The sequence below is a fragment of the Penicillium waksmanii genome (assembly GCF_028829765.1).
Source record: "Penicillium waksmanii strain IBT 27052 chromosome Unknown utg000007l:1.0-4314555.0:1.0-4317578.0, whole genome shotgun sequence".
Taxonomy (NCBI): Eukaryota; Fungi; Ascomycota; class Eurotiomycetes; order Eurotiales; family Aspergillaceae; genus Penicillium; species Penicillium waksmanii.
Window position 1 is genome coordinate 3,402,667 of NW_026643253.1, and position 26,336 is coordinate 3,429,002.

Genomic DNA, 26,336 nt, shown 5'->3' on the forward strand with positions numbered 1-26,336 from the left:
TACTAGGCTCCAGGGCTGACATGACTCTTCTTAGATAATTTGAACGACAGGTACGTAAAAGAATGTCAGAAATTCATCGGATATAAAATAGAAGAATCGCATTACACCGCAAATCCCAATAAACGGCAAACTCAAAACGAGATGTGTATATCCCATGGGAATCCAACCCTTGCGCCAGATCCATCCCAAAAACATGCAAAAGCGGGAATCAATCATATCGAAAGTCCGATGACATACATCCATAAGACGCCCACCCATAAACACAAACCCATCATGAATCTCAGAAATCGTACCAGTCGTAAACGCAATAATCAAAGGAGGGTGAGAGGGAGGAAGGGGGGGGAAGAGAGAGCAAGACATCGAGGTCACGACGAATCACGAACTGCTAGGTCGAACCAAAGCTTTCACTCTCTCCACACGCGCCATGGCCTTCTCCAACCTCTCCAAACGGCTCCTCTTTTCGATATCTCGACGTTCCAGCACGGCAACTCGTTCTTCCAGTTTCGCGCGTGCCTTGCGCTCCTGCGCGACCATCTCGTTCGCCTGGCTGAATAGTTGTACCGTCAAGTCTTCTAACTCGGTATTCGCTTGCGTAAGCTGCTTTTCGGCTGCTTTTCGCAGACCCTGTTCGCGCTCCAGTGCGTCCTGTAGCTCTGCGTTGTCACTGCTAGCCGGGGACGCTGTTTGCGGGAGTGGAGTGATCGGTGCGGTGGGTGTTGATGGGACGGGAGCTGAGGCGCTGGTTGGGGTCGAACTACCGCGCCGATAAGGGAGGAGGTTTGTTAATGTTGTCAGACGACTTTGTTGGACTGGTTGCGGTTGTTGCGGTTGTTGCGACTGGTTGTCTAGGGAGGCAGGAGTCTGGGAGGGTGATAGTGACTTGTCGCCGTGTGATGATGATGGGGGTACGGAGGAGCTGCTTCGCGGTGTATCGTATGTTGGTTGCGAGCGCAGTTTGCGCAGTTCTTCTTCGTAGTCGGCGAGTTTTCCAGCTGTTCAAGAGTCGGTCAGCGAGGGGATCTTGGAAGGTGTTTGGACACAATGTTTCCTGGCGCCTCTGCTTCTTTTTCAAGCAGGGATGACCTCAGGAAGAGATCGAAGGCACAACGAAACGAAACAAAGTGAAACTGAACTGCACGACAGGGGATAATTACCTGCGATCGCGGAGTGCGCGGTCATCTCCTGGATCTGCCCCTCCAGCTCCAGAATCCGGCGCTGGGCTTCGGAGGCGTCCAGGCCGCCGTTACTCCCGCATGTTGGACATGAATTCTCCAAGAAAGGGTCCTTGGTCATCGCTGAGGACGTTCCAACAAGAGTGGTGGTCATGAGAGTTGTGGTGGTAGCCGACATGACAACATGGGGCAGTTGTGATTACCCCGACTTGTTTACCCGTGAAAGTAACCCACACGGGGAAGAGCGGAGAAGAGTTGGTGTTAATGTTGGTGTTGATGTCACTATAATAGCTAGGTAGCTGCATAGAATATGCGAGAGAGCAAAGCAAAGAGGACAGAGGTTTAAAGAGCAAGTCGTGAAACACGGACTTGTTTCTTGTCGAACCCTTTGAAGGGGTGTGATTTACTCCATACTGCGCCACCGGGTTTATTTGCCCAATGGCTGGGGAGACCCATTCTGGTGTGTCTCAGGAACAGATCTTCTGGTTTTTCTATGGTCCTGCCGAAACGATCGCTCCGTTTAATTTTATGAAATTAAATACCACGTCATAGAATAGATCCATATAATCTAATCCCATTCTCCATTCTCCATACTCCCTACATTTCCTGCATTTTCTGCGTTCTCTGATTCCCCATATACACCCCCCGCTGAGCGGCAGACATGTGCGGTGTGTCGGCGGGGGGGTGCAGGGTGCTCGTGGACGTTGGACTAATTCGCATTAGTCCAGTGTTGCCGTCACTAGTGCCACCTATTTATAACGCCCTTACTGGGCGAGGCATTTATTGGTACTCCGTAAACTCTCCCCCGATCCCTTAGGCGCCCTTGGGAATGGAGTTGAAGTTGACCTCGGGATGGATAAATAACATACGCGGGGAGGCAGGATCTAAGGTTCATTAACCTTGCTCTTGGTCTCGGCCTTTTGAACGGTGAGGAGTCTAGGGATTATTGGATTGGCTCGAGGATCCTAGCTAGCGCATGTGGCCTGCCTCCGTTGCTCCACAATAAAATAGAACTGAAATTGAAAGGCGGTAGGGTAAGCCAAGGGTGGCCATGATTACAGAGTTACCCCGGATAGTCTGAATACCGATACACATACGATTAACGATCCGTCAATGAAGACTGCATTTCAATCTATACGAAGTACTAAGCACACAAACACTGGCTCCGCCATTCCGCTCGTGGGATGATATCATCAATTAGGGAGAAAAGGATGCTCCCAGTCTTGCGGTCAATGCAGAGATCAGACCAAACCTCGTCGAGGAGAGGAGAGGAGAGGAGAGAGGGAGAGGGGGGAGAGGTGGGTGGGAGAACCGAGTGGGACAATCGAGAATAAGAGTGAGGATTCATAAGGCAGCGTGACCCATGGAGGGAAAGCGTATCATGTCTCCCTCTCCCATTCAGTCATTCGTGTTCGCACGGCCGGTCAAGATTGGGGCAGACTGGCTCATTAACAAGACCATCCTGAAGCAATCAGACAGCAAGAATGAAAAGCGAAAAGGAACAAAATAGAGAGAGAAACAAGAAAAACAAGGAAACGGGAATCTTCATTTCGCATCGGCTGTAATGGTCATGGGCAAATCACACGAATCACGCATGGGAATAGTAGCTAGATAGCGAAACAGCAACACAGACATCACAAAATAGAGGCGGAAGAAAAACTTTTCAGACTGCCAGATCATCAGAGAGCAAAGACTAGATGTATGTCGGGAAATCTAGCCCGGCACGCAAAAAGGAGAAGATCGTAAGAACAAAGAAGTGGAAGAGGAGGAACGTCAAGACAGGACAACTACCGTCGTCTGCACTTGTGCCGTGGGGCAGATGCAAGAATCATGGCCACATCAAACGACGCTATAGCGTCTATAATGGACCCTGGTAACCGAACTTTGTTATTGCCCGGGAACGTGTCATCGTGAAGAACAGGCGGAGCTCCACGACCTCGGGTCCATTGATACGCAAGAGGTCACAGTCGAGGCGAGAGGCGGAGGTTGTATAGGGTATCGATAGGCCTAGAATCCACGGCCGCCACGACGGCTGCTGCGAGGCTTGGCGCCCACTGTGCTCCAGCCATCATTGTCCTCGGTAGGGGCCTCGGCGCTTCTCCAGTTACCATTAGTGGTCTCCTTCGCAGCCTCCGCAGGGGCAGCAGCCGCGGCAGGCGCCTGCTCAGTCTCCTGGTCGGCGGCCATGTCGTCTCCACCGGCCCGCCGGAGGATCTCGAAGTTACCCCCACCCTTAGGGGGGCTCAACAGCATCCTTGTTGGAGTCCGTGCCGACCTTGCTCTCCGTGTTCTGCTCCTTGGTCTGCTCCTTAGCCTGTTTAGGCTTCTCGGACTTCTCAGATTTCTCGGACTTCTCAGACTTCTCGGTCTTCTCCGATTTCTCGGACTTCTCCTTCTCGGACTTAGTCTTGTCATCCTGTTCCTTCTTCTGGCGAACAGCTTGCTGACGCTTCTGCTCAACTTCACGCTCGCGGGTGGCGGTATCGATAGGTCGGGCCGCGCCGAAGGGGCTGGCCTTCGAATCTCCACCGGCGGTGGAGGTGGTCGGGGCTTCAGAGACGGTGCGCTTGGAAAGGTTCAGCTTAGGGCGGGAAGCAGGAGCAGTTGGGGAAGTGGGCTCCTTTTGCTGCTGGTCGGGGCGCATCGAGTTGCGCCACTGGTTGTCCATATCGGCAGCTGTGGGGGTACGCTCGGGACGGTCTGGGCGAGGAGGACGGGAACCGTCTTGCGAGCGACCCTCACCCCAAGCAGGAGGGGAGTTTCGGCGGAAGCTGGAACCACCTTCTTCAGTGTTGCGGGGGCGGCCGCCTTCGCGGGGAGGGGCACCAGCGGGGGGGGGGAGAGAGGACCCTTGCGTTCCCAGTTGCCGAAATCGCGGAATTTTCCATCAGACTCGAAGTTGCTGCGACGGGCACCACCGCGGTCACTGCCGGCATCAGAGGCGGCATCCATGTTACGACCGAAGCTAGAACGTTCAGGAATGCGGCGCTCGGGGGCAGGGGGGAGGGGACCCCGGCGAGTCCAGTCAAGGTCACGGCCTTCCATACGAGATTCCTTGGCTGTAGGCCTATTAGTCCTGGTATTCTCGTTTTGAGATGGTACGTTCTCGACACTTACGAGGCTCTGCAATGCTGGTGCGAATGGTTCTTCCCTGAAGAGTAGTGCCAGAGAGGTCCAGGGCCTTCTGCAGGCCCTCCAGGGTCTCAAACTCCACATAGCCAAATCCCTTGGGGGCCTTGGTCAACTTGTCCTCGACGACACGGACACTTGTCACGCTGCAGCCAGCAAAAAGCTCAGAGATGTCCTGCTCGGTCGCTTCGAAGGAAAGGTTTCCAACGTGGACAGTGTAAGGCGGCTCGGTTGGGAGAGGAAGCGGTTCGCGAACGGAGTATCCACCACGCTCGATACGGTCTGGACAGTAAAATTAGGTTAGCAACTTGTAAGAAAAAATCCATACGTATATCTCCAGCGTCTGGACGTATCAACGAGGGTGCCGTACCAGAAAATCCGCCACCCATGCCACTACCAAAACCCATGCCACCGGCAGGGCGAGAACCGAAGCTGGAAGTAGGTCCTAAGAAAAGGTCTCAGTATCATGATTTTTTTCCCGGCGCGGATCAGCCAAGAGAAAGGCGAATGAAGGAGCAAGACATACCACCTATACAAATATATATCAGCGACTGGGTCAACAACGCCAAAGTGGGGGAGGGTCTTCAAACTTACTGGGGAGGGGCATATCCTCCATCTCGTCAGCCCAAGAGCCAAGGCCTATTTAGATGTCAATCGCCATTCTAATATTCTCTCGGGGTTTTCGGAAGCTCTTACTCTCATCGGCCAAGAAGGACCCAATGGACATCTTCTGGGCCTTAGACTTTGCGGGCGCTGGTGGGGAAAATCGTTAGCTGGGGTGTCCAAAATCACCGATAGAACCAGTCGCAGAGCACATAGATGTCCCTGGCCGTGTCTAAATCGAAGATTTAAGGTCCTGGCTTACCCATGATTGCGGTTAAGAGGAGTCAAGAAACGCGCAAGCGGTCTTGGTGCGCGCTTCTCACACAGTAGGGTTTGGGAGGGAAAAAACGGAAGAAAAAAATTCAAGACACCCGGGGCGAAGGACCAGGAGTCGAGTGAAAGGGGTAAAGATGACCTGGATATCGTAAAAGACGAGGTCAGTCGGACGAAGATGTAGTGGAAAACTTGAAGTTGGTAGAGGGGAAGTCGGCAATCGGGGCTGCACGATGGAAGTGGTCGGGTTAGTTAATCCGTGATAATTTTTAGTGGTGCCGCTAGTCCCATCAGAGCCAGCCCGTCTGGTCTTCTGGCTGGTCCAAGAATTTCACTACCAGGCACCACCCATGTGTAGTACAATATTACAATATTCACCCTCCCGATTGCCAGAAACTGGTTTTTGAATAGTCTTCATCTTGTGCAATCTATTTCACCCAATCGCTCAAATTTCACTGTGTTCCAGCAGTGGGTCCCTGCGATCGCCCACTAAGGCTTGTGCTTCTTTGTTCATTGGACCCGGGTTGACGTCTAGAATCCTCTGGGGTAGTCTGGAGACATATTTGATTGTGATGCGCATTATTTTCTTTCCTGTCTTTTTGTCAATTTCAAGTGTTCAAGTTTTCATAGATATTAACAACCTTTCCAAGTTGTGTTTCCTGCCCAGGTGCCTAAGTGCCCAGGTGTGTACATAGCCGACTCCACCGAAATATATGTCTACTACTAATACTTTGTCGGTACGGTTGCCCATTTCAAGAGCCACAGGGTCAACTACTACCAGGCTCAGTAAATACACACTCGGGTAGATTAATATATAGACAGCCCAGGACTTTTCCTACTTGAAAACTTGAACCTCTATACATAAACAGAGGGAATATTGGAAATATACTCGTTTGTTTTCGGTGAGAATCAAAATCGATTACATAACATCACGTGACTACTATCTCGGTATCGCAATGGCGTGGATTTTGACCTGCCACCCATCTTCTCATGGATCAGGGAATGCTTGCCGTTCTCTCAGACCGGTTAAAAGATGAGCGGTGGAAATAGCCAAAATGCTGATCCCATGTCCAACTCTCTGCTACCCGCAGCCAAAGTGGGAGCCCTGAGCGGTTCGTCTCTTATTCCCAGCTCAAGCTGGGAAACCATTCCTCAGAAGCCATGCGCGAATATGAATGAGCTAACCCTGGTATTTAGGAGTTGCTGGGTTGATCTATGGAGGGACTGCGGGGGTCATCAAATCCCCGAATCCATTGATTCATTCCCTATCATGCGGTATTCACTGGTTCGCATGCGGTTCAACCTTTTGGTGTATGTCTCGTATGCACCTGTTCGATTTATCGCTCGGTCACTAATTCGAGGATCCGGCGGTAGGGATGCGAAGCAACATCATCAAACATCATTACAAGGATCAAGCCTCTCCGCAGGACCGAGCATATGTTAGTGCATTGTGTGGCGGTCTATCCGGCGGCACGGTAACAAGGTTAATGGGTATGAGATTTTGATTCTTGAATTTTTTTTGTAGATCATCGCTCTGAAGAAATGCTAACGATTCTTACAGGTGGTCGACTTGTGCCTGGGTTGGTGATTTTCTCGCTGCTCGGCTATGGCGGCCAAAGTGCCTTCAACAGGGTTGATGCCTGGCAAATGGGAAGAGATCCCACACCCAGCAAACCCTTGATGCAACGGATGGCCGATTCCAAATGGATCCCCCTTCGGCATCTGTCCGATGAAGAATACCGGGGCATGTTAAATGAGAAGCTGCTCAGCGTCGAGGCGGAGATTGCACTCCTTGATGAGAAGATTGAAGAACTGGAGAGCACTCGCCCAGTACCCGATCTTGCCGCCGAATAAGCCACCAATATCTCGTCCAGGCATTCCATTTTTCATTTTCATTTTCATTATTCGGTCGTCTCAACCTTCCAGCACACCGCGGCTTTGGTACGACGCTGTACCAGACCTGTTTTGGCAATAGGAGGGCTAGGGGATGCGACGCACGGACAGAGAGTGCATCGCTGACATATTCTCTATTGCTTCTACGGAGTACGTGTCAGACTGCCCCACATGGGGGGCGGAAATAGGGGGGAAACAATTGGGACCATATTTATTCTGTATAGTTGCATAGTGTGTACGATACCAAGCGCGGAAGAAATGTATTATTTACGCATCGACCGGATTCTTCTGGAGCAAGTAAAAGGGGGTCAAATCAAGGCGTGCCGATCGCAAATAGTAATCGCAAACCACAAACCGGAAGAGGGCCCCACGGCCATTTCTGCACAGTGAAATCATTGGAGCCTCACGGAAGGTAAGCGAGGTTCCGGGGGGGATGGAAGGGAAGGGAGAATGGCACGCGAGCAACATGTGGTCTTATTTCCGTAGATGCTTACGAGTACTTGGACGGAGAACAAGTACGGAGTACAATGTAATACTATAGAAGATTATGCCCTACTCATAGTTACTCGGACTACTCCGTATAGTTAGTTACCTATGGAGAGTATGACAAGATCAGCAGTTGGCAGATTGGCAGATTGGCTTCCGCTCTCAGTTTCTCCGGCGCGTCCGAACCATGAATCTGGCTTTCTCCAGACTCCTCTGATCTGCAGCATAAGCATGCTTCACTTGCACTGTTTCTGTGTCTGGATTAAGCCTGGTGTGTGGTGCTTCTCTTACTGAGAAGCTGAAGCACTGACTGATCCTTGTGTGCACGCACACTGGTGAACTCACACTTGGCCCTGGCCCTGGCCCTAGACCTCGTTCTGGAACCCCCCCCTCTCTCTCCGGAACAAGTTGAGGTAGGATCAAGATCGGAGCTTGCCCAACAATTTATTTTAGTCTTTGACACACTCACACACACCTACGATTTTCCCCGAACAACCCTCGATGTTCCGTGTACTGCTGTCTGCTCTTGTTCGACAGATCAGCATCCGCTGATCGCACGTCGCGATGACCCTCTTTAACCCGACCTCGATCTTGGTGGGCTTCCTCCTGCTCTACCTGTCGTCCTTCTTCGTCTTCGCCATCGTGCGCATTGCGACCGGAATTTCAATTCAACGCATCGGTTATTTTTCCCTCCGACGCATCGCCTATGCTCCGCGAGAAGGCCTCCTGATCGAAATCCGCGGCCTCGGTTTCTCCTTGCACCCACCGTCCTTCGCCCAGCCGACATGGATCAGCATTCGATTGACCGACTTGAAGATCACCCTTGATACGGCGACTCTGGTCAGAGGGAAAACCGACCCGACTCGAGAACAACTGGGTCCTGCCAGCCCTGGGGGTCCGAAAGAAGACAATGCGACCCCCGACTCGTCCACCCCACGGAGCAAAACATGGAGGACCCTGACTCGGGTGAAGGAGCGCCTCAAGAGGCTTCACCGGCAAATCAATTGGTTAGCTCTGGTAGATGTCACCGCAGTCAACACCGCAGTGCATTTCCTCGAGGCTGGTCAGGTTCAGGTTGGAATGCTCTCGCTAGCCGTGGATACCCGGAGTAAGATGGTGGAGCGGGGCAAGCTATTCCGCCGCAAGAAGGATATGTCTCGAGAGCAGCGACCGGCAGAATGGATTATGAATGTACAAAATGTTCTGCTTGCAGTGGAGGGTCGGGAACCAGTCGAGGTATTGGACAATGTCGGCGTGAACCTCCACGGTTTACTCTATAAGGACTTGGAAGGACTTCGAGATGCATCTGTGGCGCTGAAGATTGGGCGGCTGCATATCCCTTACGACGACTTCAATATTCTCCTGAAGCGTATCAAGTCGGCCCAGAAATTAGCCGCAACCAAGGAGCGCTTACCAACCGAGACCGACGACGAGATGTCATTCGCAGATTTCGTGGAGGAATTGGACAAGCCCGGAAGCAGAGATAACTCGATTGTGCAGACTGTTGCAGATTCGAAAGAGTTTGCCAGCTCTCTTCTCCGTGGTATCCAAGAGATCCAAGTTGCCCTCAGTTTCTTCCGACTCTCGCGAGGTCTTCAATCCCTCTCCGGCCAAGATCATCCCGTCTTTCTCAATGTCGTTTCCCACGAACTTGGCATCGACCTTCACCGCATGGATCAGAAGAGCCCTGAGCACCGCATGTACTTCCAACGAAATGACGTTGCCCATCAGGCTTTACTCGCAGCTATCTCTCTGTCGGTTAGCCTAGATGACGACTCGGGCGAGACGAACAATATTCTCTACGTCCCCATGGCTACGACAACAATCAAGACCACTTTGCCTTCAAAGACAGTCAGCGCCTTCGATGAACAAAATATGGAAGAACGAAACCTGAACGTCCTTTTCGCTAATTTGGTCATCACATCTCCGTCGCTCGACCTGCAACCAAAGCATGTTTCTCGTCTTTTGAAACTGGCCCAAGCCCGAGCGTCATCTCCTCGTGCGAAGAAACGAAGCAACCACCAATTGATTTCTCGTCTTCTTCCCAAAGCGAGCATCAAGCTATCCGTTCATGAGCCTGTGATTCGATTTGTCCTCCCCATTGAAAAGGAGTCTGGTACTCCCGATGACTACAACCTTTTAATTTCGTCCATCTCGTCCATCTCGCTCGATGTCGAATCCCTGCATTCTGCCGAAGGTGGTGCACACTACTCACTATCATCCGTTTATCGCGTTGCATCCCATAAACTCTACTACCAAACACCCGCCGGAAGCAAGCACAACCTTCTTACTACAGAAAACCTAGAGCTCAAAGCGCACCTCAATGCAAGCCCAGAAGTTTGCGTCATTGCATCGGGAAGTATCAACGATTGCTCTGTACATATGATTAACGGCGAAGTCAACCGAGGAATTCGCCAGGTCCTTGAGGAGTTCCGCACCCACCTCCAATCACAGAAGCGAGTTCCGATGCCTTTCAATGAACGCAAAATCAGCCCACTGAGAAAAGTCCCACCATGGCTTTTGTCGTTCTCATTTGAATCAACGGGGCTTAGTTTGGAGGTCGCAGGGGTTGACACCCCGGTATCTGAGATCTCTCGGGGTGTATCGCTGCAATTGCAATCTTGGTCGGCCGAGTACAAGGCCCAGAAAACCGAGCATGCAGTGGGCAGTATTGCCAGACGTCGTACCTCGAGCCATTCTATCATTGGTGACGAATCACCGTTTAGGTTCCAGCCAACATCCCCTCCAAAGAGCACACAGCGCGGTGCAGCAGATGGTAGGCGCCTTGCCTTTCATGTGCGCGGGTTCGATGGGTTCGTCATTGAATCGGATGATTATCTTGAGCCCGAACCGTTTTTCTCTCTTCCGCGATTCGAGATCGCGCTTAGCACACACAGCGACCGCCTTGGGCCTGTTGTCCATATCAACTCGGTTTTCAAAGGCATCTATCTTCAATATTCTCTCTACCGCTTTTACTGCTTAGGTGTGGCGGTTTCGGTGATACAAGATGTTTTCTCCCCATTGCCATCAAAGGAGTCTGAGCATACCCAAGGGAAGACGAGAGGAGCTCCAAGCATATCTCTGCCGCCTCCCCCTTCAAATCCATCGCCTGGAAAGGGTGAGCTGATTACCGTCGATTTCAAAGCCACTGTCGTACAGCTCAAAGCGAACCTGCCCAATGACCCGTCTATGATGGTTCAGGTTTACGGGCTCGCAGGTGGCTCCCAGCGACTTTCAACGCCTTATGTTAAGGCAAATCTTGTTCGCATCCATGCGGAAGCACCTAAACTCAAGGGTGTTTGGGCAAGAATTGGTAGTATGAACAACGTCCGGCTAGACTTCCGCAAGATGAGAATGAAGCAGGGTGGAAAACTCACGGAGGAGAGATCTATTGATCTGTGGGCAGATTTCATTAGGATAGGTGTTCCTCACCACATGGTGATGCATCGCATCTTTGACAACTTGATCAACACTTCGAAGGCATTCAAGCAGCTTCGACATCGCTTCAAAAATCGCTGCAAAGAATTCGTGTCCACCCGAGAGCCCGAAGAGCCGAAAAAAGTACCGAGAATATCTCTCCGCAGCAAAGCTTTACTCTTTGAGTTGGAAGACGATGCGTTCGAATGGAAATTAGGCTGCATCTACCGCACTGGCCTAATTGAGCAGACCCAGCGTCTTGCTCGTGAAGAGGCTTTCTATCTGAAAAGCCAGAAACTCAAGGATTCAGATCAGAAACGCGCTTCTTCAAGGCTCAGAGCCAAGTCAAGCAGCCGGACCCTGCGAAGTGAACGAACTAGCCAAGATACTCGCCGAAGCAGAAGTGCCGAACCACTCCCAAGGAAGGAAGACAACAGCCGTGCTGGCCGAGGCCGCAAATTCCGATATGACACGGAGGGTGCGACCTGTTTATCTTCGGAATACAAAATAACCCCCGATGCGGCCTGGGAGCGACTACAGCAACACAATGCCCAGATCTGGAAGGAAAAGATCGATGCGGCGCTCAAGTTCCAAGGCACGTCTATCAAAGAAGTTCGCAATCTCTTTTCCGGTGCAGACGAACCGCCAGATGATGTGAAAGAGACAGAGACTATTCTTGCTATTCCAAATAGACCGGGTCTCATGTCCGCATTGATCAGCGATGTGAATCTTGTAATCGACAAACCTACGTTCCCAACCGAAGAAATCCCCGCTTTCCTTCACAAAATCGGTAAAGGAATGCCCATGGACATGAAATATGGCCTACTCCTCCCGATGAGTTTCAACCTGGAAATGGGCGAAGCACGCGTCAACCTGCGAGACTATCCACTTGATTTGATACATATTCCTGCCCTTCGCCCTGGGCAATCTCCAAGGCTTCCCAGTTGGTCTTTGCGGACAAATTTCGTGATCGCCGAAGAGTTCCGAAACCATGAATCTGCTCGACAGGTTGATGTTGAGCTTGTTCCCAAGGCCGAACTGCCCAACGGCGTCCACAGTGATCCTTTCCATATCAAGGTTTGGCGGTCGGTTACTCCAGTCAAAACGTACTCAGAACCCACTGTCGAGATCAATACGAGCCTGCCAACAAGTATTTCTTGGGGCGTTTCATACCAGCCAGTCATTCAGGATATGATGAAGATCATCGAAGGGTTCACCAAGCCTGAGGTCGATCCTTCTGAGCGGGTCGGTTTCTGGGATAAGATTCGATTGAGTTTCCATTCTCGGATAAGAGTGCGATGGAAGGAAGATGGCGACGTTCACCTGCGTCTGAAAGGCTCTCGAGATCCGTACGTGGTAACTGGGTTTGGAAGTGGTTTTGTTATGTGCTGGCGAAGAGATGTCAAATTTGAGATCCATTCCAGCGACGACCCCATGGAGTTTATGAGCGTCACCAGTGGCGAGTATGTTTTGGCCATTCCAGACTATAGTGCGGAAGCTCGATGGGCGAATGAAACGTCAACTGAAGATCTCGAGAGCAGCTCTGCCTCTAGCGAGCAGAAAAATGCTGCCCACTTCAAAAAGGTTGTCATGAAGCTGTCTGGAGATGTCAAGTGGGCTGCCGGGTTGGTCTTTGAACGCGACGTCCGTGACGATTCGCGATCCTCAGGCTTTGAATTCAAGAATCATTACGATGTTGTTCTCAAAAACCCCAAGTATATCGACTCGGCAGAGCGTGCTGGCTACGATGCATTCCGGGGCTTCCGCAGTGATCACATCCATTTGTCGGTTTCGGTCATTGCGCCGCAAAGCAGGGACTGGTCGCTTGATGGCATTCAACCCTCTTCAAGCTACAACACCACACACTTATCCCCCCCGCTTCTTCACACACTTCTTCAACTGGTGGTCCCTTTTCTCCGGTGTCATGTCACTTCCAGTGCGCCAAGGTCCTCTGTTCCCAGGAATCACCAAAACAAGCAAGAAGTTCAACCGTCACTTGGCTACTGTCAAATACAAGCTTCTCCTCGCGCCCCTATTTGTGGCTCATATCTATAAGCACAAGGATCGCGAAGATTATGCTGAGAATGCTGTCACTGCCACTGGTCTGAAGGTTCGCCTTGACTCCTTCAAGCTAGATGTTCACCAGCGACGTGAGCAAATCAAGATGCAAGCTCGTGGTCGCTCTAAGCAAACTAAGACAAGTGCCATGCGCATGAATCAAGCTCTCATTGACCTCCAGTCAGCCGACTTCAGGGCTGTCTCTGCTAGCATTGAAGGCACGAGAGCAGAGGATATCGCTCAAAACAGGGATGATATCATCTCGACTTTCCAGCAGCCAGTTGCCTCTGTTGATCTTTCTCGATTCACAATCCCCGACCAAAACTTGGATTGGATTGATATGGATGACTTCGTGGAGCCCGACTGGATCCTCCCACAAGAGTCAAACCCTAAAACACAGATTCTGCCACTGGCATTCACCCCTCGACTCACCTACTTCCGCCAAACCGATCACGATGATGTTGGGTCCGAAGAGACTGGTTTTAGTACTTTCGGTTATGAACCTACTCATGACTGTGTCATGTCCGAGACCAACGATCCCCGCCGCGTTCAGATCGAATTGACCAAAGACCGCCTCGCAACGGTCGAAGCGCAGATCCGCAATTACGATCGCACTATTGGAGAACAAGAGCTCAAGTTAATGAAGGATGTGGATCATGACCCTGAACTCAAAGAAAAGCACGAGACCTACCTTCGCCAGGCTGAATCCCTGGCCCGGCGACGAAAGTTCTTGACGGCCACCTTGCACCGCCTCGAGAGACACCTGGCACGAGACGAGCGCAGCCACAAGTCGGGCCCCAATGCTAATACGAGTGAAACCTCTTCACGAACCGGTTTCGATGCGGAATCTACGGCTGATGGTCGTTCTCCTGGCCTTGACGGCCTTTATTCATCAGCCGCGGATGACTTCTCAAGCGACTTCAACAATCGATTCATGATTCACAACGTGCAGCTGAAATGGAACAACTCACTTCGGAACATCATCCTGCGGTATAGTCACCAGGTTAGCCAGCGTCGAGGATTCGTTTACTACATGTCCAGACGAGCAGTCAAGTTCATCCTTGATATTGTCGAGGAGCAGAATAAGAATGATCGGAAGAATTCCAAGGCATCCAGAACACATACCCGCAGTGACAACGAGGACGAGAACGAAGTCGAAGATCGCATTGAAGAGCTGCTTAATAGCGCCAAGCGCTTTGTCAATGCTGAAGAAACCGATCCTTCTGACTCGAACAATGAATCACCTACCAAGTCCGACGACTCAAGCGAGAATATTGCTCCAGAGTTCACCCCGCAGAATAGCTACTACTTACGACTCATTGCTCCTCAGATTCAACTCCTTAGCGAGAAGAACCGCAAGTCCGTCTTGATGGTCGCTGCCAAGGGCATGGAGCTTAAGGTTGTGTCAATCATGGACAAGGAACGTGTCGCAGACGATGTCAGTGGCCTGGTCCAGCGCCGTTTCTCTCTTGAGATGGATGGTGCCCAGTTCTTTGTTGCAACACAGAAGAATCTCATGAACAACTTGCAATTTTACGCTGGCAACAAATACGGCAACGCCCCAGGATCTGCATGGCCTCCGTGGTTGACCCTCGAGGCTATGTTCGACTTCGAGCTCAATCCGTTTGGCTTCTCTCGCATTGTTCAGAAAACATCCGCTACCCTCCGCTATGACAAATACAACAACCTTCGTCTGAAGTACAATGAGGAGGTGGCCAAGGGTAACCATGGGCCGCATCCCGGAGGTGATGAAACCCGCATGGACCAGATTAGCGTCGACTTCCCCCACTTCCGTGCAATCTGTGACTCCGCCGAATACTACACCCTCTACATTATCGTCCTGGATCTCATGATGTATAGCGAGCCGCTCGAGAAGGTTCGGAACGAGCGCCTGGAGAAGATCATGCTCATGTCCGATTTCAGCGATCTTCGCGGTGCGCCGGAGATGGTTTTCAAGCTTCAGGCACGCATTCGTCAACTCGAAGAGATCAAAGAATACTTCCAGATCAACGCCAAGTACCTGGATACACAGGGCTGGGAGGATCGTTTGGCTCTGGAGCGCGACTTGTCACACTGTGAGGATGAGCTCTTCTTCATGATGGAAGCCATCACTACTTCCCAGAGACGAGCTGAACCTAGTGCGTCGAAGAAGAATGACGGCGTCTTGCGGTGGAGCATTTCTGCAAGCGAAGTCGTTTGGCACTTGATGAAAGAGGCATCTGCCCCCTTGGTCGAGTTCCAGCTCAAGAATGCCCAATATGAGAGGACAGACAACACAGATGGGTCCAACAATAACCTGGTAGCCATCGAAAAAGTCAGCGGATTGAACTTGCTGCCGGATGCAATTTATCCTCAGATCATCGCGCCATATCTTGACCAAGCACGCCCGTTGGATGACTACATGCTCCGAGTCAAGTGGCATATGCTGGAGGCTGTTGCTGGAATCCCCGTAGTCGACAACTTCGAAGTTATGTTGTTCCCGCTTAAGATACAACTCGAACGTGAGCTTGGTCAAAGGCTTTTCGAGTACATCTTCCCTAATATGGGATCGGGGGCGTTTGAAAGCGGTGGTTTCTCGCCTTTTATGATAAAGAACATGAAGCCGCTTGATGGGTCCGACGATGAGGACGATGAAGACGACGAGGACTCAATGAGTTATTCGATAAGCACCGACGGAGACAGTGTCCTAATGGATGACCTGCAAGCTTCGAAGGGCCCTGGCTCTATCGAGCTTAGATTACAACCGACCCTGTCTCTCTCTGGAGAAGGCAAGTCTAATCGACGGCCGAGCCATCTCAGAGGCCTTGCGATGACACCCATCCACCGGAGCAGCACCCAGCTGGGAGTACCAGAGCCTCGCAAACTGCCCCGTCCTTCAACAACTGGCGCCCTTACCAAGAAGAAATCAGCCGACAGCATTCGCATGTTGGCGAAGCAGCCTACCGAGCGATCTTTATCCAGCCACAGTACAAGCGCTGGCGAAGAAAGAAGGAAGTTTGGTATCAGCAAGGGTTCTCGACGACGCAAGTCCTCAGAGCCGACGGACGACCTTTCCCAGATGATGTCCCGAGCATCCAATTACATGACCCTGGCGCAAGTCAAGGTCCACGATGTGGTCTTATGCCTGAGTTACAAGGGCAAGGGTGAACACAACTTCGAGGATCTGCACAATTTCGTCTTCCGCCTCCCAGTTCTCGAATACAGCAACAAGACCTGGTCAAACCTTGATCTTGCTTTGCGCCTCAAGAAGGATGTCATCAAGGCTCTCATCTCCCATGCCCCTGCCATTCTTGGAAACAAGTTCTCGCAACACCGTCCTACCAAGCAACAGCAGAAGCGTTTCCGTGAGCTTGCTTCGTCGTCGCAATTGCTTTCCAGTTCGACTATCTTGCCCCCCGAACGTAGCCAGGCCTCAAGCATGTTAAGTTTCGACTCTAATAGCGAGTACTCTGGTTCTCCATCGCGGAAGTCTATGCAGTCGAATGCCTCGCCCCTAGCTCGATCAATATCCCTAAGCTCCGATACGCGGGAACGGGGGCAAGACAACACCATTTCTGATTCACGGTCTGCCGGAGATGTTGATGTCGATTCTCGCTGGGAGGTTCGTATCCCCTTCTTCGCTACCATGCCGAGCACTATACTAACTTATTTACTAGGAGTCGCGTCGTTTCGTCAATGACCCCGTTCGGCCCATGACTTCTGGCCAAATAATCACTACAGTCGAAGCCAATGGGGCTGAACAGGACGATAGGTAAGCAGTCTTCATCTTTTTGCATTGCCTCGATAGGTCGGAACCGAAATTCTAACACTCCCCTAGCCACAAGAATACCATCCGCAACCTGGGCCGAAAGTTGATGGGTAGTCGAAAGTGATCAATTGATCCCATCTTCTTCTGCTTCCCATCCCCACAAAATCTCTATCACATTTCAATACTTCTTCCTCGCCATTATCCACCCTGCGACCCTCCCCTGATCCTAAAATTACTACACCGCCTGTAAAGCACCTCTTTTTCTGCAATCCGCAGGCCCCGTGTCTCTCTTTGGATACCCTCTCTGCGCAACGGGGCCGTATATAGGCGTTTTGATTATTTTTCTGATTTGTTCGGGGTTTATTGACGGGAAAAAAGGAAGGTCTCTTTTTTCTCCCGTCAACTTTCTTGTTTTCCCTTTGACTCACCGCACTGTATTTCGGCTTGCATACATAGAGGGAGTGGTGGTTTTGTTTTTTATCTTTTACCCTTTTTTGGATTTCCCAGTTTCTATTCTATTCTCATTTGATAATTCAATCCTTTCCTTTTGCCCCCCCCCCCCTGCTACCTTGGTTGTGAGGGTTGGCGATTCTGCTACACTTTATTCTCTTTCCCTATATTCTTCTGTATTTTCTTTTCTGGATGGACGACGGGTTGATCCTGTTTCGGCTTGACCTCATTTGGTATTGACCATGTATACTATTTTCTGAGCTATTTCAATTGGGATAAGGCATGTTTTATATCAAGGAGCCAGTGAATAGTACCTTAGTACTGATACTCTATCCCGTGATGCCATCAAACACCTGCCCAGGTGGGGAGAGGAGTTTTTTTATTAGACAGCTTACCTAGGAATAGAGACTCCAGTGAGATATCCATACTAGTACTAACTTTGGAATAGGCTTGAAATTATTATAATCACAACGTTTGCTATACTAAAGGGTATCGATATACAACTAGGATGGATAAAAACATGATTGAAAAGACTCAAATCACAGCCAATTTTAGGCCAAGGTCTATAAGCGCGCATTCTCGTATGCAAATTAGAGAGGTATTTGTTTTGTTTTTCATGAATATCTGCATCTTCACTTTGGACCCGCCAAATGAACCCGCAACCAAAGCGTCAAGTCATGAATGAATGGCGTAAGAAGAAATGATCATTTTGTTTGTTGATGATCGGGCTCTGGCGGGTTACTGGCAGGAATGTTTCCCATTTCATAAGATGTATCGGGGACATTGGTGGCGGTATCTTCGGAGTCGGCAGTATGTTTGGAAACGCCATCAACACCGGCGCCATTAACGATATCGACCCCGTCGGTACCTTCGATGCTGGGCTTGCCCTCGTGGCTGCTCTCAGGCTTGGCTTCGGGAGTAATTCCACCGTGGCCATCGACGCCAGGTGTCGAGGGGGCACTTTGCTTTTCACGAACCCAGGGGAGACGACCATGGACAGATTCAAAACGGGTACGGGCAGTCGGAGCGGTGATATCATCAACCCAGGGGATGCCGCCCTGTCCGCGATTTTCCGCCCAGGCCTTCTTCTCACGACGCAGATCACTCTGAACCCAAGGGATGGTGATCAAGGTCCAGACTCCGGCCCATGCGAACGGGAGCGTCCAGCCAAGCTGCATGAATTGACGTCAGTCTGATGATGCATCTCCGAGACATCCTTGAAGGTTGAGGTACTTACCGTGAAAGCTACGGGCTCGGAGACCGTAAAGATGATGGCAGTGAAGGCGGCAGCGAAGATGATGGATCCGCCGCTCCAGAAACAGTTCATCTCGAAGAGCATTCGGCGGAAGTAGGGACTGGATAGGTAGCGGGTTCGTAGGGCGTATCTGTAGATCTGGCCGCCTCCTCCGTCCACGGCGACCACGTCCTCGATGAGGGCATATAGAGCAGTCGGCATGACGGATCCTTTGGGGGTGGAGGAAATGCGGAAGGGGGCCTTGAAACCGGCCATGCGGAGGACGTCAAGGGTCAGGTGGACGATTCCGAAGTAGAACATGACGGTTGGTAGGACCATGGCGACGAGACGCACTGTTCGAATGGTTAGCTGGAAGGGTCTGGATCGTGGTGGATGACATGATGCTGACCATATGGTTCCTGAGGGACCGTTCCCCTATACTTCCGTTAGCAATGTTCAAGCTTTTGTACCCGAGCAGGCCGAGAGGTAGGGATTGGCAAAACGTACGCAATAAGCTCCACAGCCAAAATAAGCCATACAATCGTAAAATTGATGTGAAAGAAGTCGAGCTATGTCCAAGATCAGCGATATTGATCAGCGATCGCAAGGGGCGTTCTTCTTACCCATGATTTGCGGGCGTTCAGCGGCCGGGCGCGGGAACCCTTTTTAAAGAGATTGTAGAGACGATAGAAGTATTCAAAGACCGAGATACCGCCCAAGCACGCCGTGACGATGGAGAAGACTGCGATAGCACCGGGTTAGCCATTGGAAAAGGCAGTGGTGGGCGAGGGAACTATGGTCAACGTACTCAAATTATGCGATAGATCCGTGCAATACCATAATGCCCAGTAGAGGATCAGCGGCTGGCCTAAGGTATCGACGACGAACAAGATCCAGAAAAAAGCGATCGCCTTCTTGCGAGTGTGCAGCGAGTATGGGAGGGGAGGCGGCTCGGTGTGCAACGGAGGAGGGTTTCCTTCCTCCATCAGCGTGGCGATGGGGTGATCTGGGGGGGAGAGAGAGAAGATGGGATGGAGGATCAAATGCGCCGCGGTGAAGGCGTTCAGGGGAATAGGTCGGTTGGGTGTCGCAGTGGAGGGATTAGGTGGAAGGGGTGGAATCGAGATCAGGACATGCTGGATAAGATGTGAGAATGCATAAGGTATTTTCTAAAGAGAAGAAACGAGGATTGATTTTATTCTTAATTTAGTGTTTTTGGGGGGGTTTCCGGAAACGAACGGCTGAAGGCCAGACAAAGTAAGGCGCCGCGCCTGACGTAAGGCCCTGATGTCATGTTCCTCTCCAACCGGTATTACTGTATGATATGTATGTATTTATTATAATATTTATTATAATATAATTATAAGTATACATATAAATCTAGATTATTCTGAAACACTCATAGGTACCCCTCATCTATTGCGTTGTTGGTGTTCTTGTTCTTCTTCTCGGCTGACGATACTCAAAGAGTCAAGCCGGTTTTGGCCATCGCCATCCCCGTTGCCATCGCACTGCCCACTCCAGTTGCCACCCACCAAAGACATGTACTTTTTGTTGGCAATGACTTCTTTTTTCTATGCCATCGGGTCAAATAGATTTACCCTCAATATATATTAGTATTTTAGATGATTTCAAGGAGTAAATTGACCAAGGGAAAAATTCAAAAATTCAAAAAAAACAAACAGCCCAATGTATACTTCGTATAGGAATCGGGCTTCGGATCATGGAACTCCGATTATCACGGCGATCCCGAGTACCGATCCGATGGGATTGCAGACATCGTACTAGTAGTCCCAAGTAAGAGAACTGAATGCCAGTGCGCATCTACTATATTTAAGAAACATAGTTCTGACAATCAGTATTTCATATTGTAGTATTAAGTTCATTCAAACTGGTATAATTAGCAATGACTGTAGCTAGCATACTACAGAAAAGTACTGTTATGGTATGAATGTTGGTCACCTGATTTCCAAGGCACCCCCTGGAATGAAAATCACGTGTCTGATCGATGACGCCTGCAAACTCCAACGGCCTCCGTTCGAATCCCTCTGACTTTTTTTTTCATCCTCATTTTCCACTCATTTGCTTCTTCCAACACCCCCCCCTTCCCCCTCTGCCAACCGAATTCCCTTTAACTGATCACATGGTCATGCCTTCCAAAGGTTAAACTATGGCCCCAAGTCTACAGGAGTTGATTGATTTCCTCCTTGGCGAGGTCGCGCTATGCGGCAACCAGGGTGCGTATCATTTAGCTTGATCACCCAGACCCACTTGACTCAGCCTCTTGTATACTTCGTGCATACATTTGAATACTTCACTGGTCAATCGTGGATCAATTATCCAAAGAAAATACTGACCACCTCATAGGAGCAACAATTTCAACTGTGCTCCAAGCGATCGAAACTTTTTATAAGAATGCTTCCCAGGATGCAACCCAACTGCGCCAGACCGTTGACCGCCGTTTCAAGGCAAAAGTTTGGACCTGGCTAACGCAACATCCCGAGGTATCGGTAGGCCAGGAAAACGAGTGGCAAGGCCTCTCTCTGGACGAGGCCGAAAAGCTTGACCGTGAGGACCAAGAGCCAAGGGACTCGAATGTACAGGAGATAGAGGCCGAGACATCATCCACGGTTGCGCAAATTCGAATCTTCGTCCCTCGGGAACGGACCTGGCATGCGGTCGCCGGCCATGGCCCTGACGAGACCAAACTTCCCCATTCGGAATTTGTCTTACTTTCAATCATCGCCGCCCACCGATCAGCAGGCATTGATCAAGTCAGACTGGTGAAACTGAGTGGCCAAGATAAACGGTCCGTTCCAAAGCGAACAGATGCTCTCCAGAGAAAGGGATACATCGAAAAGCGTGCCGTTCAAATCAAATCAGCGCGGACTAGTCTATGCACCCACAAGCGATTCCTCAGAAATGCATCCGACAATCAAGGCCACCAGAAATCCCAAATCGCCACTCAGGACAAAAATATTATTGATTTCGAGGCATTCACCACTCAGCTTTTCGAAATTCTCAGGAAAGAGCAGATCATTTCACGTAATGACCTAAAGAGGCTTCTAGGTTTCCAAGACCGCTGGCGCTGGAAAATTCTATCTCGAGCCATTCGCAAATTCGAAAGAATGGGGGTTGTTGAGCGCGTGAGAGCCGAGTCACAGTACGAAAAGCTACACCCTTGTGTTATACTCAGGCGTGAACCCACCGCAAAGGACTTTTCTAGTTTTCATGAATTCAATGGGGATGCCTTGAATGCTGATGTCGATGACCAAGCCGATGATGATGAGGATATGGAGATCGATACTGTGCAGCAAACATCTGGTGCCGACGACGGAGATGTGGATATGGCCACGGAAAAGCACGTCGTGAAGTCTGGGCCAGTTATGCCCATATGGACACCGGATCGCCATGTCACGAACCAAATATTTGACATCATTGATCGATCCGGCCCATGGGGACTCACCAATTTGGTCAGTCTGACAAGAATGATCTTGACGAATGCCGCACTAACACACGCATTAGGAAATCAACAAACTCTGCTTTGGAACCTTCTACCGCAGACCTTCGGAGAGCTTACTACACCGTCTCACTGATTGCTGGCAGCTCTCACAGCCTCTCCACCTGCGGCACTTTGCCCTTCTCAGGGACCAGGATATTCAAAAAACCATTATCTTTTACAGGAATTTCTCCATGAAGAACTTTGCCGAACGTGTCAAGACTGGAATAACATCCTGGGAGGCCGTGGAATTTTCCACTGGCAGTAAGAAAAAGAACACCCCGAAGATCCCAGGACCGGAAGCAACAGCCCAACTCGATCAATATGGATTTCCTCTCACCGGGCCGCCGACGGGATTGCTTAAAGGTGGCAGAGGAACATTGTATCAGGGGTTGCTTGCTGCCAATCCCAAAGACTACAAACTGACCAATCATGATCCGGCGGTAATACTACTTCCAAATGGTGATTTCAGTATGTTGTCCTTTCTTGAGTACCCTTAGGATAGGGATGAACTTGACTACTGACAAAGATACACAGCTATCAGGGCCGGGCACATAAAAACCCAGGCTGGGACAACAGGAATTCCAGGTACAATGAAGCCGCACGGTATTCTGAAAGGCCCTTTCAAGAAGCGCGAATTAGATGACCCCGGCGAGGAAGTGAATGGCATCAACCTGGAAGACACCCCAACACAGTCCATGCAACGGGCGAAAGTTTCCAAAGCCAAGCTTAATAGACTGACGGGCCTTTCCAGAAAAGAGAGATTTGAGGCGATGGGCATGGATAAAACTTGGACCGAATACAATGCCTTGTTAATGGATAAGCCTTCGCCTGGTGTTTACATTACGCCGGAGGGCAAAAGAAGGCCGGCAGGCAAAAAGCAAGGCAGGCCAAGAAAGAGTCGGATCGCTGTCTTCAAATCTCCCAACATCCTCAACATGCCGTGGTTCATCAAGGAGAAAAGTGATTCAGATGGTGATCAGCTTGCCGATGAGGGTCAACAGAGTTCGAACTCCCACCCGCGGACTTCTATCAAACGACCCCCGCCTGGCTTCAACCAACCCGACTCTCCTAGTCCATCAAAAAAGCCGAGGGGGGAATCTAGGATGCAGTCTGAGACTGAGGAGCCTGGAGATCTTGCTGGGTTAGCAGTGTCACCGGAGACCGAAGCCGCAATCGCTGTATCAGAAATCCCAACTACTGATGTGGATGGCAATTCTGAACAAGCTGATGCCACGGCTAAGCATCCGCGCAGTGCTGAAGACAGTCAAACGTCTCCAAATAAACGACAGAGGATTGCGTCACCTGAGCGAGCCGAGCCTGAAATTGCTGCTCATTTGGTTGCACCTGAAAATTCCATCGCTCTCGAAGAGGGGACGATGGAGCCTCCTGCCACACCGATGGCCGCAGATGATCCCAATTCAGAGGCACGGAAAGGAAGGAAAGTGCAACCCAAAAGGGCAGAGAAAGGCGGAGGCTCTATCAATCTGCTCCGAAGGAAGATCGTCATGGATATTGTTGAGAAGGCTGGGGGTGCATATCCTTCCGGGCATGAGATTTGGTATCCATTTGTGACTGAGTGGATGAGGTTGAAATTCAAGGAGAAGCCAGATCTGCGAACCGTGAAGATGGCAATCAAGCATCTGGTCGATGCTGGCAAGCTTCGGCAACTCACTTTCAGCGGCAAAGATCTATCCGATGTGATGGTTACAAAGACTATGGTCACGAAACCTGAAATCCCGCCCGATGATCCGTTGGTCAAGGAGATGCAAAAGAAAGTGCTAGCCACGGATCGAGCCTTTCCGAAGGTATCCTACTCTCCAAATATCGTCCTGGACCCCACTGTTTCAAAGCACAGCTCGCGCGCCACTGGGCAGAAGCAGGAGCTGCGAGTTGAAGAAGGAACCATGGTTAGGTTGCAAACGAAACCAGCGTTTGTTGTCAACTCGGAAAAGAGGAGGGACCGACGAGTTGAAATGGCTTTATACAAACGAGTGGTTGGACAAGCTGATCATGATTCCGAGGATGACAATCTTGATATTCCTGGTTTCGCTCGACTCATGCAGATTAAACGACCACCGGCGGTGGAGGAATTCGCGCCAGGATCTCATATCAAGCAAACGATCATTTTCAGACCTAAGAAGACGAACTTGAGCCAGAGACAGCGGGGAGAGCGGGACACTCTGTCAAAGAGGACTGTGAGAAAGATCTCCAGTCCTGGCGGGTTTAGTTTGATCATGAACCCGCAACAGACGTTCCACCCCAGCAGTGGCACTTTTGCTACTCAAGGTGTCGCGGGCCGAATGCGAAGGGTACTTCCAAGGAGGCTTGCCACCATCTCGGACCCTGTCCGTAAGCTTTCTCAACTTGCCACTGCGAACCCGGATCACCAGGACTTCCACCGCACGAGTGATAAAATTGCCAGGTGGGAGATCGGCCATGAGGATCTACTTGATGCTGCCCTTCCTGATGAAACGTATATTTCGCAGACTGTTAGGAACAGTTTCTATGGGGCTCCCATCGACGGTCGGATTCGCTTTGATATCGATGAACCCGAACCAGCACCCCTGCCGCTGCCGACACCAATGAAGACTAGAAGAGGCGGCAGGAAGAAGCAGAAAGACCACCAGGAACGACGATTAGAAAAGGTCGATACGTCCACTCCGGCTCGCGCAAGATTCCAGCCAACGCTGCCAGCTACACCTCGACCCGCCAAACGACGTACCTTCCAACCAATCCCCGAAGCTCTGCTTCGGAAAATCATGCTCGCTATCGTTGCCGTACGTGTTTTGACAGGTGGGACGGAAGCACGGCATGTTGACTGGGATCTGGTGGCGGCTTGTTTCCCTGGACATGATGCACCGTCTTTGATCGAGAGGGCGCGGAATGTGCTAAACCGAAACCGTTTGCAGATTATGAAGATGCAAAACGATTTCCAAGATAGATTCTTGGAGGCATATGCCAATGACCAGGTTCCCGCAATCGATTATACAAAATTGGATAGCTACGCCTGGCCAGCATTGATTGAATGGGCAAACTTCCAGCTGGAAGTTTCAACATCCGAGCGGGCACCTTCACTCCCCGCAACCCGTGAACAATTCGATGACATTTTCGCACTCCGCGAAGAGCCCGTTCCTAACGCCGATGAGATTTTCACAACCACGGTCGGAATGACTCTCAATTACAGACGTGGAGTGATGGCCCAGACTCCATTTGCCGTGATGCTAGATGATGACGGAAAGTCCAAGCAGGACAGCCATCGACAACAAGAGCTGAAACGGGAAGAGGTTACCAAGTCATTTGTTCGAGCCAATATCGTCACGCCAGAAGATACCTACGACCCAGCCAAGTCCAACACAATCCTCGAGCGATTCGGCGAGAAACGTATCCAGTCAGCGGTGGAGTCCTTGGTGAAAAATCGCGTTATCGGCCAGAATAATCGTGGCCGTGTGGCACCGGGTCGCAATTACGATATCACCGATCATCTCCTCCAACAACTGAACCGCAGACGTCTGATCGAATGTGGTATTCTCAAACAAGCGGCAACATTCAAGACATCGACACTTGACCCGAAGATGCGAGACGAGGGCACCGCCGAGGTTCAATACAATGCGGAAGACGGCCATATCCTGGCTACGATCAACCTCTTCGCCAACGGTCATGTCAAAATCTTCCCCCGTGGAGCGCCGCGCGATAAATTCGGCCTTGTAGATGATGGATATCTCACACGGCAAATGGACAAAACGAAACTTCGCTTTGCGGTTGATGTCAAACCAACTGATTCCTATGTCTACGGCAATCCTATTAAGGAGCGTGTTACTAGCACCATGCCCCCAGCATTGTCTCCGCCCGAGGAAGGCGTCCCGCAGAAGATTCCTCTTTGGATGGATCTCAATGGACATCTCGTGGAGCCGCTATGGGAGATGGGACTTGCTTCTGTACTGGGATGCTTGGTGCTGCGGGAAGGTCTCTCGGCGAAGGGTATCAGTAGCATGATCAAGCCGGCGATGGCGCCCTGGGAGATCGAGGCGATGCTTGGTTGGCTGACAGATATCGGTGTTGTACATGGGGAGGAAATTGGATTGGAGAAGAGATGGAAAGTACAGGAGTGGTGGTGGATGGTACTTTCATAACGATGTTGCACGGTGATACTTTTTTTTATTCTTTGCTAGTACATTGCAAATGTCAATGAAGATGAGTAATGATGAAGATTTCTAATATTCAATATCTATCCACTGGCATTCGTATTTGAAAGGGAAAGAAAACACCCAAGTAAAAAAAAGGCTATACCAAACGCCGAGCGGGTATCTAGGGAACAAAATCAATGCATAGTCACTCCCCCGGCCCGACTCTATCTGTAGAGGTGCCTCACAG

General features: G+C 50.6%; 6 protein-coding genes across 6 annotated transcripts; 3 read left to right on the top strand and 3 right to left on the bottom strand.

Annotated features, from left to right (window-relative positions):
* Positions 1–375: 375 nt before the first annotated feature.
* Positions 376–1,350, bottom strand: N7481_008113 (uncharacterized protein; the record flags this gene model as incomplete). The annotated part of the gene is made up of 2 exons (XM_057267332.1): positions 376–992; positions 1,155–1,350. 2 exons carry the CDS (start codon positions 1,348–1,350, stop codon positions 376–378), a joined length of 813 nt encoding a protein of 270 aa, XP_057121533.1.
* Positions 1,351–3,179: 1,829 nt separating this feature from the next.
* N7481_008114 (translation initiation factor 4B) lies at positions 3,180–5,170 on the bottom strand (the record flags this gene model as incomplete). Its single annotated transcript, XM_057267333.1, has 7 exons — positions 3,180–3,404; positions 3,448–3,956; positions 4,022–4,231; positions 4,290–4,583; positions 4,896–4,940; positions 4,998–5,054; positions 5,167–5,170. 7 exons carry the CDS (start codon positions 5,168–5,170, stop codon positions 3,180–3,182), a joined length of 1,344 nt encoding a protein of 447 aa, XP_057121534.1.
* A 1,040-nt stretch (positions 5,171–6,210) lies between these two features.
* Positions 6,211–7,031, top strand: N7481_008115 (uncharacterized protein; the record flags this gene model as incomplete). The annotated part of the gene is made up of 4 exons (XM_057267334.1): positions 6,211–6,289; positions 6,375–6,488; positions 6,552–6,668; positions 6,739–7,031. The coding sequence occupies 4 exons, from the start codon at positions 6,211–6,213 to the stop codon at positions 7,029–7,031; spliced, it is 603 nt and encodes a 200-aa protein (XP_057121535.1).
* A 1,089-nt stretch (positions 7,032–8,120) lies between these two features.
* On the top strand, positions 8,121–16,903 carry N7481_008116 (FMP27 family protein; the record flags this gene model as incomplete). The annotated part of the gene is made up of 4 exons (XM_057267335.1): positions 8,121–12,741; positions 12,788–16,632; positions 16,688–16,782; positions 16,849–16,903. 4 exons carry the CDS (start codon positions 8,121–8,123, stop codon positions 16,901–16,903), a joined length of 8,616 nt encoding a protein of 2,871 aa, XP_057121536.1.
* A 1,030-nt stretch (positions 16,904–17,933) lies between these two features.
* N7481_008117 (uncharacterized protein) lies at positions 17,934–19,449 on the bottom strand (the record flags this gene model as incomplete). The annotated part of the gene is made up of 6 exons (XM_057267336.1): positions 17,934–18,401; positions 18,467–18,816; positions 18,873–18,898; positions 18,971–19,032; positions 19,087–19,205; positions 19,272–19,449. 6 exons carry the CDS (start codon positions 19,447–19,449, stop codon positions 17,934–17,936), a joined length of 1,203 nt encoding a protein of 400 aa, XP_057121537.1.
* Positions 19,450–20,633: 1,184 nt separating this feature from the next.
* N7481_008118 (uncharacterized protein) lies at positions 20,634–26,095 on the top strand (the record flags this gene model as incomplete). The annotated part of the gene is made up of 4 exons (XM_057267337.1): positions 20,634–20,700; positions 20,831–21,936; positions 21,989–22,433; positions 22,500–26,095. 4 exons carry the CDS (start codon positions 20,634–20,636, stop codon positions 26,093–26,095), a joined length of 5,214 nt encoding a protein of 1,737 aa, XP_057121538.1.
* Positions 26,096–26,336: the final 241 nt, after the last annotated feature.